Source organism: Bombus pyrosoma, linkage group LG9 (genome assembly GCF_014825855.1).
Source record: "Bombus pyrosoma isolate SC7728 linkage group LG9, ASM1482585v1, whole genome shotgun sequence".
Classification (NCBI taxonomy): Eukaryota; Metazoa; Arthropoda; class Insecta; order Hymenoptera; family Apidae; genus Bombus; species Bombus pyrosoma.
Genome location: NC_057778.1, coordinates 11,335,133 through 11,349,702, shown reverse-complemented (window position 1 = coordinate 11,349,702; position 14,570 = coordinate 11,335,133). Strand labels below are relative to the sequence as shown.

The 14,570-nt window shown below is 35.1% G+C and overlaps 2 protein-coding genes across 2 annotated transcripts; one reads left to right on the top strand and one right to left on the bottom strand.

Annotated features, from left to right (window-relative positions):
- Window positions 1-2,277: 2,277 nt before the first annotated feature.
- On the top strand, window positions 2,278-8,149 carry LOC122571151 (circadian clock-controlled protein daywake-like). Its single transcript, XM_043734531.1, has 5 exons — window positions 2,278-2,435; window positions 3,832-3,924; window positions 4,257-4,523; window positions 4,690-4,848; window positions 6,994-8,149. Exons 1-5 carry the CDS (start codon window positions 2,360-2,362, stop codon window positions 7,140-7,142), a joined length of 744 nt encoding a protein of 247 aa, XP_043590466.1. The 5' UTR covers window positions 2,278-2,359; the 3' UTR covers window positions 7,143-8,149.
- Window positions 7,729-11,724, bottom strand: LOC122571150 (circadian clock-controlled protein daywake). The gene is made up of 5 exons (XM_043734530.1): window positions 11,598-11,724; window positions 10,425-10,558; window positions 9,279-9,451; window positions 8,834-9,042; window positions 7,729-8,546 (listed from the first exon to the last, which is right to left on the bottom strand). Exons 1-5 carry the CDS (start codon window positions 11,674-11,676, stop codon window positions 8,395-8,397), a joined length of 747 nt encoding a protein of 248 aa, XP_043590465.1. The 5' UTR covers window positions 11,677-11,724; the 3' UTR covers window positions 7,729-8,394.
- Between the last annotated feature and the right edge of the window lie 2,846 nt (window positions 11,725-14,570).

Sequence of the window (14,570 nt, the reverse complement as noted above, 5' to 3'; positions counted from 1 at the left end):
ATCTTGGTACCACAAGCCATATCTCTATCGTTATCTGCTTTTTTTTGATTGACTGTCTTGTATACTCTCTTATTGGTAATTTTCTGTTGGATGATGTTGGACGAGTTTAATGGATCTCAGAATTTTTATAAATAGAATTCATGTAATTAAATGTTTTTATTTAACCGTTTATCTCTTTCCGAAAAGAGACGAGTTTTCAAAGAAACGGCCTGCAAGTACATATATTTTAATAATAAATTACAAGATCTGTTAATAACATCCTGTTTATCAAGTTAAGACGTAGGCCATTAATGTATCTTGCACTCTAATGGTCATAGCTTGAAATAAAGTTTCACGGGAATGGTACCAGGTGCAAACTAGCGACTTTAACGAGCTTCTGCACCACGATAAAGCTCGAAACGTTACTTTCTTCTCTTTATGGCTTAATTTACAATTGCTTTATTATACCGGGTGGTACGCATTGGACGAAAGCCATTAATTTTGCCAGTAATTCTTGTGTAAGTAATTCCTTAATAAAGAAAAGAGTTTAAAAACAATGTATGCATAATAATCACACTGCAATATTAGAAACTCTTCAGTTAATAAAAACAATCTATGATTTGGTCGATTTGAAATTAATAATACCATAATATTATAATATTAATATTAGCATTATTAGTATTAATATTAGTATAATAGTGGTATACACACGATTAACAGTGGTATAAAATATGAATTAAAATTGGATAAATTAGGTATCGTCTTTTAAATTTGAAGAAAACAATGACAGCGCAATAGACCCGATTCAGTCGACCCTCGTTCAAGTCCGTTTTGTCAGCGTTCGTCGTTTCTTTTTTTTTACGGTTCTCGGTATCCTGAAATCGTACTATAATTTTGCACGCAGTGTCGCATCATCTGATAATTAAATGATTGGTGGATGTAGCATCAGAGTCCATTCATTACACACGCGATGCATTAAGACAGTAATCAGAAATAGAAGAAGCTAAATATTGCTCGATGCGGAAGCGAATAAGTATAGTAGAGCAGTAATAACAAGAAATTTGATAATGTTCTATCATTAAGCAAACAGCTCGTGATAATTACAAGATTGTCTCCATTGATCATTGGTTTGTGGATATTTGTATATTTACACAAAATAGTGCAACAGTACGTAAAATATACGCTATCTGTATATAAAAGATATACATTTTTTAAAATTTTTGAAACATGACACTCGTTACAATATTTAGTGGGTGAAACGAGTTTCTGCCTAGATTTTTTGAAGCTATAATAAATAACACTCAACGGCTTATAAGAGAGATTCTATTAAAAATATCGTAGGATTTCATTTCATATTTATCATCTGGCTAATATTAGATCGTTGCAGAAACTTCTAATTTCCATTGATAAAACAAATACCTGTTTGCAGACTTTAACTATGCAGCAGGAGTTGTTTTCGTGTTTCTGCAATTTTGAATATAGTATGAACCTCATTTGCATTTTTGCGAATAAAAGTGTTTGTTCGAATTCCATGACTATTTCACTTTAAGGAGTCATCCTATAAATATCTTATTTCTCAAAACAGAGTTGAAAATTTTGTACCTTTATTTTGTTTTTAACAAAAATGTATTACTTCGTCTCGCAAAAGACAAGCCGACACTTTGGCTTATAGATTATACGATATATCATGTTTATCAACTCATTAGCAATATAATTGCAGTGTTCTATAAAAAATCGAAAGCGATCTAATTCTACCGTAACAATCGTATTTAATCCTTGCAAAACTAAAACTACTAAAATCCTCCTCCGCAACTTCTCCGCCATTCACCCTCTATAGACTTCCTAATCGAATCATTCATTCATCTTCATGGTCCAACATCCCAGATGTACTGTCATCAAAATCAGCACGTACCCGTATAATTTGTCATCGTGGTTCGAGAAGTATATCGCAGCAAAAGTGGTAGAAGGTAAACAAGCGTAGAAATTATTCCGATAGCGGTTCTGAGAATGCCTATGCAGACCATCGATCGCGAAAGCCAGCCGGCACGCCAGAGATGCCGATGTAGTGACAGAAAAGTCTAAGCTAGATCAGCCTCCTCCGATAGAACAACGTTACTTTGTGTAGCTGGTGTTCAACAAAAGAAGAGCGGATTTACGCGTTCTCCGGAATTCGCGACACCGATCGTTACTTCGTTGCACTTGTGTGTATCATAGGCCAGGCGTAGCGCGCTGCTTCTCGCCTCTCACGTGTTGGCGCGTTTTAATGACATGCAATTTTGCAACGTAGCTCTCTGCCTGGAGTCCTTGGCGCTGGAAACTATATAAACGGATCGCTTATAATTGGTTAGGCTAGCTGGAAGATTTTTAACCAAAGTACACCATGTCGTTCCACGCTGTTCGTGCAGTTGTCATCGCGTTATGCGCTATCGCTATCGTCGCTGGGGATTATCAGCTCCGTAAGTTCACGTTTAGGATCGTTCTATTAATCTTCTGCTCATATTCAGAATTCTCACTTACTTCTGGTTCATTGTTTATTTTCGTATTCGGTTGTTTGCGTACTATGGTTGTTTGAGGTAGTCAGGATTTCTGTGGAAGCGCGAGTGAAAGACACTGAAGTAAGTTGGGTTTGAAGACGCTTTATTTTCTCTGTTAGTTCTTTTTTCATTGGGGTGGTAAGTTAGAGTTTTGAGCTTCTTCCTCGGAAGATTGATGAGAGCTCTAGTAAAAGCGTGAGAGTGGCAATGATGGGTTGTAGGGGTAAGTTTTCCCTCTCCGAAAGCTTTTATTCTATTTGATTATACCGTAAAGTTTCCTTGCTGGTTGAATCTCATTCGCAATTATTACTATAGTTCTTTTTTGACCTTAATTAAAAACTAATTAAAATAAACTTCATTCCAATGGACAAAATTTACATAGAAAGAAATTATCATAGGAAAATTGTTATAATTTTGGGATTGGACGAAAAATTTTACTTCACGTTTCCTATTAATGACATCTAAAGATGCGAGTTAATGAAATAAATCGAAGAATATCTCGGTGTAATGTATCATTGTAATATAAATTTACATAAATTGGACGTAAAATCGTAATCGTTCGTGATAATCGGCGCACGAAATAGGTTTGTTTTTACCTCGAATTACAAGTAAAAGTTTCCTTTATTTGTTCCGTAGAACTAGTGAGTTAGAAAGTTAATGTGGGTCGTTTCAGCGTGTTAGTTAGTTGAATTTTAGCGATATCTGAAAACTGCCGTTCACTGTGTTCATTCGTTTTCCTTTGTAAATCACGGAATAACATGAATGGTTTTCCTTTTAACGAGTACTAATGTCATATTAATTAGGCAAATATGATTACAAATGACTATGATACATAAGTTTAACACAAAAAATAAAATTTTATTGTAGAGCATTGTACTAAGGAGGAGATGCTTTAAATATTTGCTTATAATCACCGAAATTCTCTCTCTCAAAATATCCCTAGTGTAAATGTTATTTTTCCAGAAAGACGATTGCAAAATAATTTTATCCCTTTACTTAAACACCAGGAATAATAAATTAGTAATAAAAATTTGATAAATGCTCGAACGTTTTACGTCTCGTTAAAAAAATGTTTCAATAGTTACAAAAATCTCTGGCATAATATTTAACAAATTAAACACGAGCGATTCTTTTTTGTTTTAAAGTTAATTTAAAATATATTAGGAGATGGACAGTGTGTATTTCCAATAATTTAACAGAACGTATCTCGCAATTATTTGGGAATTATATATGCTGAAAATTGTTCCTCATTATTACGTTTAATTGAATTTCAAGTCTTTTCTATCAATGAATAATTTGTATTTATTTTATTCCTCAGCTGAAACTGTGAAAACCTGCAAAAGAGATTCCGATGACTTTTCGTCTTGTTTGAGGCTAGCCATACAAGAAGCATGGCCCACGTTCGTTTCAGGTAATATAATTATCTCTAGCTTATATCTCTGTCATTTTCACGAAGGTAGATGAATTATTAAATTTATGCATCGAGTTGTTTTCATATGCGTCACAATCCAATAATTACAATTCCTTTTTTGTTTAAACTTATCTCGAATTCGTCCTTGCAACGATTGATTTTCCCATTTTTCTCTTGGATAGCATTAAAACGAGAAGGATTACATAACGCTGCATAATTTCAAAGACTACGTTAGAATTTTTACCGATTACAATACTATCAAGATAATAGACGTTGATTTATTAAATTTTTTATTCACGAGTTACGATTAATTTTTGCAAACTTCGCAACAGGATTGCCAGAGTTCGACATACCCATTTTGGATCCTTATTACACCGAGTCTCATTCCATGGAATTCGAAAGTGGCCAGCATGGTGGAAAAATGCTTGCCACGGACATTAGAACATACGGTCTTGCCAAAGCACGTTTCTTATCTGTGAAACCGGAGATGGTAGACGATCTTTTCCGCTTGGAAATCGACGTTGAGATACCAAAGATTTTAATCGATGGCAACTACAAAGCCGAAGGTTACCTGGCATCTTTTAGAGTGGGTGGAAAAGGTATACCAATTAATACAACAAACTTTAACATTTTCCTTGAATTTTACGATATAAAGGCAGAATTATGCTGTTTCACGCGACTATTTCGTTACTATTTCTTACAGCGTAACGAGATAATAGAATTTAAAACAATTCATACCACGTTTCTCATATTTGCATCCAACAGGTTTCTTCAACATTAGCATGGAGGACCTCAGAGTCACATGGGACATCTCTGGTCATGTAGTAAACGATATATGGGTTGTGGAACACTTCAAACTATCGCCTACAGTTGGAGATATGAAGATCTGGTTCAGTGATCTCTTCAATGGAAACAACGAACTGAGTAAGTACATTAGACCATCGTTATTAATAATTGTAGCGAGTAAATTGATTTGTTACGTTAAATAAAAATATTCGAAGAAAATAATGTAGATGACACGATCATTATACGATTGCGACAAAAAAGGTATGATTACTGATAGAACTAAGTACTATTGTAGGTACAATTTGCTGTTTACTTAAGGTAACTGCCTCAAATCGACAGGAACTTTCATTAGTTGAACGACGTTGTCTCGACATTCCATCATTGCATAATGTTACGTTGCCATAAGTACATGTACACCGGGACTCGAGTTTCAAAAGAATCCTGTGCCGCTTAATTAGCATAGAATCGCTATATCTTGCTGTTATTTACTGCCTACCCTAGTACTTTTGTCTCTGCGGACTTCATTCGCTTTTTCTTACGATATCATCGGGTTGTTACGTGACCATCGACTTTAGATGAGCATCAACTGTACAGCTTTGTGTCTGGCTGTAGTTTTTTTTTTTTTTTTATTTATTTAATAATTTACATTCACAATTTGTCCAATTTGGACATTTGGTAGATTTTTTTAGCTGTTTGATTATCGTGTGGGTGGCTACCCCCAACGGGGTAGCATCTTCGTGTTTGTTAAGTTTTTTTTTTTATTATATTGTTTATTTTTAATTTTACAATTTGTCCAGTGGGACATTAGGTAAAATGTTATAACATATGATTGAATAGCATGTGGATGGTTACCCCCAGCGGGGTGCCATCTTCGCGTAATGTTTGTTAAGTTGTATCCTTTGTGAGATCTGTTGGGTGTTTCCTTTTCAGTCTTCTTTCTATACTGTCTGGCTATAGTGTACATATTTACGTTGTTCGATCCTTTATGTTGAGCTGGTAAGGACATGTTGGATGTTATTAAAGTACTCCGGTGTTTAACTTCCACAATGTTTATTTCGATGTCGAGTGCGCGTCATTTTAGATCGTAACGTGACGCACATCGAGCTCGAGCGATGACGATACAGGATTGACACAAACTTGATACAGAATCGATATAAACTCGGTACGAATTAACTGTGACTATCTGTCCGATTGACTAACCGTACGACTTCCAACGACTACCGTGGACTACCATCAACGACAATGGACGACTATGATGGGTTGTCCCGAGCTTTCCCTCGTTTCTCTTTTTGTAAGGTGCCAAGGTCCTCGGAAGAGAGAGTTTTCCTCCGAGGTGGAGATGGAAAGCAATAAAACAATAAATTTTCTTTTCGAAGGCCCATGGGATTTTTTGTAAGTCCCAGGATTTATTCTTTTACGACGTCCTGTCCTCGGACGTCGTTTCACAGGCCATGTGGCCAACACATGTATTTCAATTCTGGAACCTTCTCTACGGCCACGAGCCGCTGCAATGTATTGGATTACGATGTAATTGTTCAAATAATCTTGTATTTTCTCAAGACAATGAGATTCTTTTTGAGATTTTGGTAATGAATGGAATTTATGCGGCAGTTTAGTGCGATTCATTCATCCGATGATGGCATGTTAATGGCTATGTCAAGTAGCTGCATTTATATTTAACGTTTGTCGTTTGACAATGACTGTTGATTAATTTTCTTCCCCAGAGAATAGTCTTTAGCTTCTTTGTCTATGTAATCGTTGTAGATTTATCAGCATGAAATATCGACGATATTCTACATTCGTTAGTTTCTAATTGTTTCTTATAAAATGATCATAAATAAATCGATACAATATTCTATTCTTTAAAAGAGTCATCACAAGATTTGACAATCTTCAGTTTCTTCTTAAGTAATCGCTAAATAAAGCCATTAAGTAATTTTTTTTATTGTTTTATTGCAATTTTACAATTTGTCCAGTGGGACATTTGGTAAAATATTATATCTTAAATATACATAGCATGTGGATGGCTACCCTCAACGGGGTATCATCTTCGTGTTTGTTAGATTATATCCTTTGTGAGATCAGCTGGGTGTTTCCTTTTCAGTCTTCTTTCTATGCTTGTGTTGATTGTTTCTGCAGCCAGCCGGTGCCATTAAGCAATGGCTAAATAAGCAAGGCTCCAATAATACGATTTTTATAAGTTCGAATATTCCACAAAGAAGACACATTACAGAGCACATTATTTTGATTACGAATAACAAAATAAACTAATTCTGTTTTCAGATCGAGCTGCTCTCGTCTTCATCAACGAATACTGGCCTTTAATATACCGAGCAATATTACCAAAATTGACGGATTCTTGGGACACGTATCTGACCGAATTCACCAATCGGTTCTTCTCGAAGATACCTTTCTCAACTGTATTTCCTTGAGTCACGTCGGAACTATAGCAATAAAATAATTGTAAAAAAAGGAAAAGGCATAAATCTAAGAAGGAAGAAAGAAATGTGAAGAAAATTGAAGAATGGAACCTGGATAGATTTTTCGATGGAGTTAAACGTGGGTTGAAATGGGAGAAAGGAACGCAGAACTGATATTATATTATATAAACGACGTAAGGCGAATAATTTTATGGACATTTTGTAAGATTTATTTGATACACAAATTGTATAGTTTTCGAGGATCCATTGTTAATTACCGAAGACACAGCTGCTAACAAAGCGGTGATTATACACATGGATTGTTAACTAGTGTTGTTATTGGATGAAGCATCATGTAAGATAGAAATAAACGCGATGTCGAATGTTAATGGAGGTAACTTTAATTCAATAATTCCGGATTATTTCGGTTAGATGAATTAATCTAATTCAACTAATTTAATCAATCAGGATAAATGGACAGATGCCTGGTAGAAAGTTAAAAACAGATTACAGAGTGTCAAGGCTAATCGTACACGTTCGTAAAAAGCTCAGAGTAAATTAAAAAAATACACAAAAATATTTTTACAAAAGTTGTCTGTTATTCTGGAATTATTACAATACTTCACAGACCTATGTTAAACAATATTTATTTATTCAATTTGTCGATTAAACGATCAAAATTCAAATACAGGTGCAAAATACTGTAATCACAAAATTAATTAGAAAAAAAAAAAAAGCGGAGAGCATAGGTACGTTCAAGTCGATATATTTGCACAGATTCTTGTAAACATCCGTCTACGTATTTTTAAAATGCAAAGTACATGTAAATTATAGAGAAACGTATTCATCATGCTGTAAGCAAATCTTGTAATGTAAAACGATTGTACTTTGCAGAACGATTCTCCTCTTGTAATTTTTATTGCATGAGTGATTATTGCGTATAATATTATCGGGTCAAGGGTAAATAGTTGTTAAGAAAACAAACCTACGCTTTTATAAATATATACAATATACATATATTTTGTTGCCTTCTCTACAATAAATTCAACCTTATATTATCAGTTGCATTGAAACGAATTAAACTAAACGTCGTAACAATACTGTTCCTTGTTTATCTTGTTCTACTCGAAGTTATTAACCCAAGTTACTCGTTACTGTATCGTAACCCTCGGTGAAACGCACTAATTTGGACTATTTGTCGTTTTCTTAGATTTTTTTCTTTCTTAATCGTATCTTTTCTTTTTTCCGAGGAAAAATGCGAAATTCAAGGCAGTAGGAAAACTTCGACTGGCACGTGACGTAACAATTGATTAACGATTCCAGCGAAGAGTACGGACAGCTTCCTTTTCAACTGCGGCTCCATCACTTTTAAAACTTCCTGTCCGTTTTCGCGGAGGAACAGGTTGGTTGCCTCGGCTGTAATCATAGTCAAATTTGTACAAATTATACTTTTAGTCATCGGTTGTTAGTGACATAACGTAACATTCTGCTAGTAGTGTTGTAGGTAAAGTTTTACAAATGTTATCCGTCTAGGAGATATTCTTAGAAATCGTTGCATCAAAATTTAATTCAAGTTATCTAAGAGACTCAGGGAAATGGAGATGATCAAGGAGTTTGGAAGATTAAGAGCTAATGATATAAGAGGAACAAAAATATAAATATCTATATTTCTAAAACTATTCCATGTTCAACGAAACACTTACTAAGGATTCGATTGTTGTTAAAAATCTTTCGGACCCTCATATTCACATTCTTCACTTCCAGAACAACGTCAAGGTTATCCACGTTAAGGTACGTTTTTCCATCCCTTTCTTTCGTCGAAACGGTGCCTTTGACCAGAGCTCTGACATCGTCGAACCGCGCGTGGAACGTTCCATTGCCACTGGCTGGTAAGATAATTAACACTCCTGAACTGACATATTAAACCAAAATAAATGACAATATCGCTGAAAGTTAAAAGTTAAAAGAAATTCTTTTATTTTTCTATTTCGTTGAACATTTTAATATAAATGTTTAATATTTAATTTCGTCTTTTCTCGCATACAATTACCATACCATGTTTTATGTATGAACGTAAGAAGAAGTTAATAAAGTAAACGGTTAGAGAGCAGAATCTAAATAGAGCAGAAGCATTTGCAGATCGTGAACCTGGAATAATGCGCGTCCAAGACGAGGGCTGGCATTCGTACAATGGCTTCGAAGGGTGAGCCGAGTTTGATGTCTTCCACGGTATAGTTACTCGCTCCCTTTACGAACAGTTCACGCAGTTGAACCTTGTAACCGTTCGTACCACCTGTCAGGGAGAGAGTCAGCTCGTCCATCTGTCAGAATACGCGGAGTCGTAGCAGATACGTGGGATAATCAGTAGTAAACGGGTGAATATTAAAATTTGCTAAATTCCCTGTCATATTTTAATTCTTATTGCTGTAAGTCGAAAGCTGACCATGAGAATTTATATCCCTTTGATTTCTGATTCCAGTTGTATCAGATTGACATGGAAATTCTGTAGATTAATTCTCTCTGGACGTTTTAAAAATCTTTTTTCCATACATTTCTAAGCATATCGTTTTATGGATTTATGTATGATCCCTTTTGTAGTAATAGAATAAAATGGATCAAACGTAATTCAATAAAATAACATAGAACAAAAAATATTGTGCATCTACTACTTCCTTATAAAACGGAAACAACTTTTGGACAAGCTAACATTTACATCAGATATGCAAATTTTAATCAATTACGTTAAGATGTTTAGAAATGTATGGAGAAAAGGTTTTAAAAATGTCCAGAGAGAATCAATCGATACGCAGTTGGTAACAAGATATCAAAATTTTCTAATTTTCTAATATTAATCGTTAAACGGTGCTGCATAGTTTTCTTGCGTTAGGTTTGAATGTTTCCTAATGCATCAATAATATTGGTATAAAGATCAAAGATTCGTTATTTCTTAATTTTTACTATTATAATCCTAAGTATACGAGAGATTTTTAATTAAAAAGTTTCCCAACTGTATTATACTTTTCGTTCGTAGGTTCTTTCAAACTCCAAATTCACGATTTTAACCTGTTACTTGAACTCCAAACAGCGATCAAAATTACGGTGGTATAATTTAACGAAAAATGACTATTCTAATGACACACTTGTATGGAAATTTCGCTGGACGTGACGTTCTTAATAAAATTTTAAATATTTATTGGAACCAAGCGAAGGATCATTGTGCATAATTCTGTTAACGAAACAGGAAACATTAACTTTTAATGTATTAGGAGGATATCGAAAGCGGTGAGAACTTACGCGAAATGGTTCGACGGAAGGCAGCTCGATTTCCGGTATTCCGACACTCAAATACGGTCTCAAATGGTGTAACGCATCGATCAAGCATGTTTTTAGCTTCGGATCGCTTCTCGAACACTGTTTCACGTATTCAGCTGTAAATAAAGAGAAATTCATCAAACCATTAAATCGACGAGTTATGACAATTGTTAGAAGGTAAATATTTTCTGTGCTAATAAATAGTTTTCTTGAAATTGCCGATAGAAAGTTTTAATGAGTTGTGGCAGTTGAACAAACGCAAAAAAAAGAGGATTAAAATGAAAAAATTAGAAAAACTTGTTGAATCGATAATCATAATTAGAGAATGAAAGGGAAATTAACAATCCGTGGTCAAAGACGGTAACAAGCGGAAACGGCGTGTCTTTTACACGAAAAGATAGTTGCCAGGCAACTTGTTAGTTTCAACCGCACATTGTGAAATTCAAATGAAATTTCTGAGGGATATTCGCACGAGTGACCTCTTTACTTCGTGTAGTGCATTTATGTAACGTTTACTTCTATCGCTCTTGCCTCAGCAAAAATCTACAACCACCTACTCGTAGCTAGAAAAGTAGAAATTCCTATCTAAAACGGTAAAGGCCACCGTCGTCACAGTTATTGATTATGAACGCATTTCTGTAACATTTAACTTCGCTGTTATGAATAAAAGATCCGTATCCACCTACCTTTATGTAAAAAGAAAAAAAATTAAAAAATAGGAATTTCTATGTAAAAAAGAAAACTAAAAAAAAAGGTCCATCCTCGTCGACAATTTAACTGCATTTATGTAACATTACTTCCACCGTTCTAGAGTCAAACAAAAATCGACCTATTCGCTTTCTACCTTAAGGAAAGAACAGAGAATCAGCTCCATCCTCGTCAATTATCCTAAATTAAGAAACTAAAGTTCCTGAAAGTGATCAACCTGCCGTCGATTCGTCACTGATACGATTAGCAAAACTGGCCAAAATCGATCAAGAATGTAATTGAAAGAAGTGGTTTTCCATCTTCGATGCACCGCGCCGCATCTATCTTATCGGACTTTCACTTGATTTTCTACAAATTTGGCTCTGAATCTTCAGCTCGCTCGAATCAGCAAGCAAACCCATTGCCGTGCAAGAGGTCCAGCAGTCGAAAAACCCCACGATTACTCACGATTCGAGTCGATGGAGAGAGTGGTGACAGCAGTTACGACCAGTAGAAAACACAATGTCGCGATGTTCATCGTGCTCATCCTAACAGCTTCTTTCAAGGTGAGTTTCAAAGAGGAAAAAGGTCTCCAACGTCGTTAAAGAGCTTTCGTGGACTCGGTCGTTCGACGAACAGGATTCACCAGGTATAGAAGCTGCTGACAGACACGGGCACTTTCGACGAGCGAACTGAAAATCCCGGGTCCTGATCAAACGGCACCGCTAGACTTCTACCGACTATGCAAGAGGGCATTGACAGATCGTAACTGCACTCGGATACTTTCACTGCTGTGCAACATGCACCTGCGCCTTCTTCGTCTGGGAAGAGAGACGAGTCTCTAAGCTAGGCCATGTTAGACCTAGTCGAAAGTATATACCCCAGATACTCTTCGATCTTTTCCAATCTTGCCGCGCTCTCAGCAGGACTGGAAAGTTGCTTCGCGAAATGCTCCAACTGCGTCCTGTTCACGCGTCTCTATTTTTATACCAATGGCGCTTGATATTGATTTTTACCCCTTTTTTTAAGCTTTCCCTCGTGTCACCTCGTTTACGTAGGAGGATACTCTGGGATTTCTTTCAGTATTAAATTATTGTTTGACGATGTTTGTTGTTTGGAGAGTTTCACGAAATTTTTATTTATTTTACAAATGTCAGGAGAACGAAACTCTTTAAGCGTTATTTTTATTATCGATTCGGACGTGGCTAATATCAAGGCTACAACTGAAACATTCGATTATCAGCCAATTTACTTTTGCTTTGTTTTTAATTTAGTTAGTTAGTTCAGTAGTTTAATTTAGTTTTGTCTCGTGGGCCTTTTCTACGGACGAGTACTTAATTTTCGAATTTAAAATCGATCGTGGTCGATCCTTCTCGTATCATCAAAATTATTTCTTTGCACGATTTTACAATTGTATAAGCTTTTGTCTTAAGGTAGCAAGAAAAAAGAAGCTAACATAACGAACTCACTTTACAATTAGTTATTAATGAAAATCGCGGATTTCTAAATGCAATGCAGGCATTTGATATAGAAGATGATACAACGGAATGAAAGGTTGATTGCTATTATTTGACGTTCCTGATAATGTCGGCAGGCAATTTGCATTAATTTGTAATCTTGCTTGTTGCGTTTTGGAATCAGATTTTCGGTAGACTGAACGCTTGATATGGATTCATGCCTGTTGATTCTATGTTACCTTCGATTTCGCTCCTGTTTTGGTGTACAATGAATGCAAAGAGATGTACATGTTGAATGAATGAAAAGTAACGTTTCAGCGAAAGCTAAAAATTGTTATTAAAATTATTTTTATTGGAAATCCAAAGTCATATACTTTATCTGAGAAAGTTTGAACAATTTTTCACACGTACGACGTGGAATTATCCGTGAACGTTCGTGGTCAGGTTTTACACGACTGTATGCCTGGTTGTCCTCAGGAAGGTGCAAGGAAAATTCGAAATCGTTTAACATGAAATAATTCGATTAGAGGCGGCTCTTTTAAAGAGAACACATCTCCAAATAAAAAAGAATTATTTCATTTTCTGTAAAAAAATTCTCAAGTTCAAAACTGTCCGTATCATTGCAGCATCTTCGTATTCGCTCTTGAGATTGTTCTATCACGTCTAATAAAAGAAGTTTCGAAAGAAACTTTCTTCTTCTTTTTGAAATTTATGAAATCCGAATTTGTATCAAACTGATACAAACAAAATTGAAGATTATAATGGATATAGCAAAGTGAGTTGCAACAAGTGTTACAAATAATATATCTGACGCTGCAGTACGTATATTCAGTCTTTAGGGTTATACTTTGAAGGAGATAATCTCACATTTATTTAATCTCGAAAATGAGATTTTTTTAAGTCGGTTATTTTCGAAATTTTGTTGCCACATTTCGTATAATAGCGATACATTATGTAAGAAACTTTCGCTTACTGAAGAGCTCACGTATTTTCTCACATATGATATGAAAGGAGTCACGATTAATTAAAAATCGTACATTTACGTGTTAGCCGGCTCAATATTATTTACGTCTGTCCGTTCTTTCTATTTGATTCCGTTCTCGCACCTATTTCTTCGTTCTAATCTCTCATTAGTACACTTTCTATTTATACATATCGAATATTTCACAATGCTAATACCGGTTACTTCGGTAATATCGATTATTGTTTGTAAGAGCACGGTATTTCATATTTTATAACGTTACATTAAATAAAATATTTTCTTAACGAAAATTGAAAATAGCGTAAAGATCATTCGGTGTTATTGACATCTATCGATAAAGGAAAGAGATAAGTTTGCCTGAAGTCGTGTTAGTAAGGTTTTATTACGAATGCGAAACAGATTTGAAATTTCGGAGAAAATTTTTACAATACTTAACGGAGAGTCCTAAAACGTTCAAACTTTATTTAGAAAATTTTCATTTCACGCAGATGTTTTGCCACAAATTGTTACTCTTTCGTGTCACGTGTTAACAGCACTTAACATTTACAATGAGCTTCATTGAACCTTGTTTCGATCAAGTGCCCCCATATGTATCTATCTATGTATACGTTCTTTTCACTTTCAAATCGAACTTCTTTCAAAACGAAGTATAGTTCAAGAAATGTTGTATAAATTGATGATTTTGCCACCAGTAGTTTAATACGAAGACAATTTTAGTCTTAGATATCAAAGATCTCTTACGTTAGCTGGTAGCCTGTTTACAAAACAACTCCTTCTTCGTCGCTAGATCTAATTCTCTCCATTTACGCCATCGTTCAAGGATATTGAAAATCCTTCAGAAAATTGTTATTGCACCAGTCATGTCACCATCCACGAACAAAAAAATACACGTTCGCTAGATTGCGAGAAAATAGAGCAGCAGAAAGTACAGTGTAAAATATTCCAGCGTGGAAGATCGTTTAATTTTTTATTACTTGGTGTCGTTGATAAATGTGAACTGTC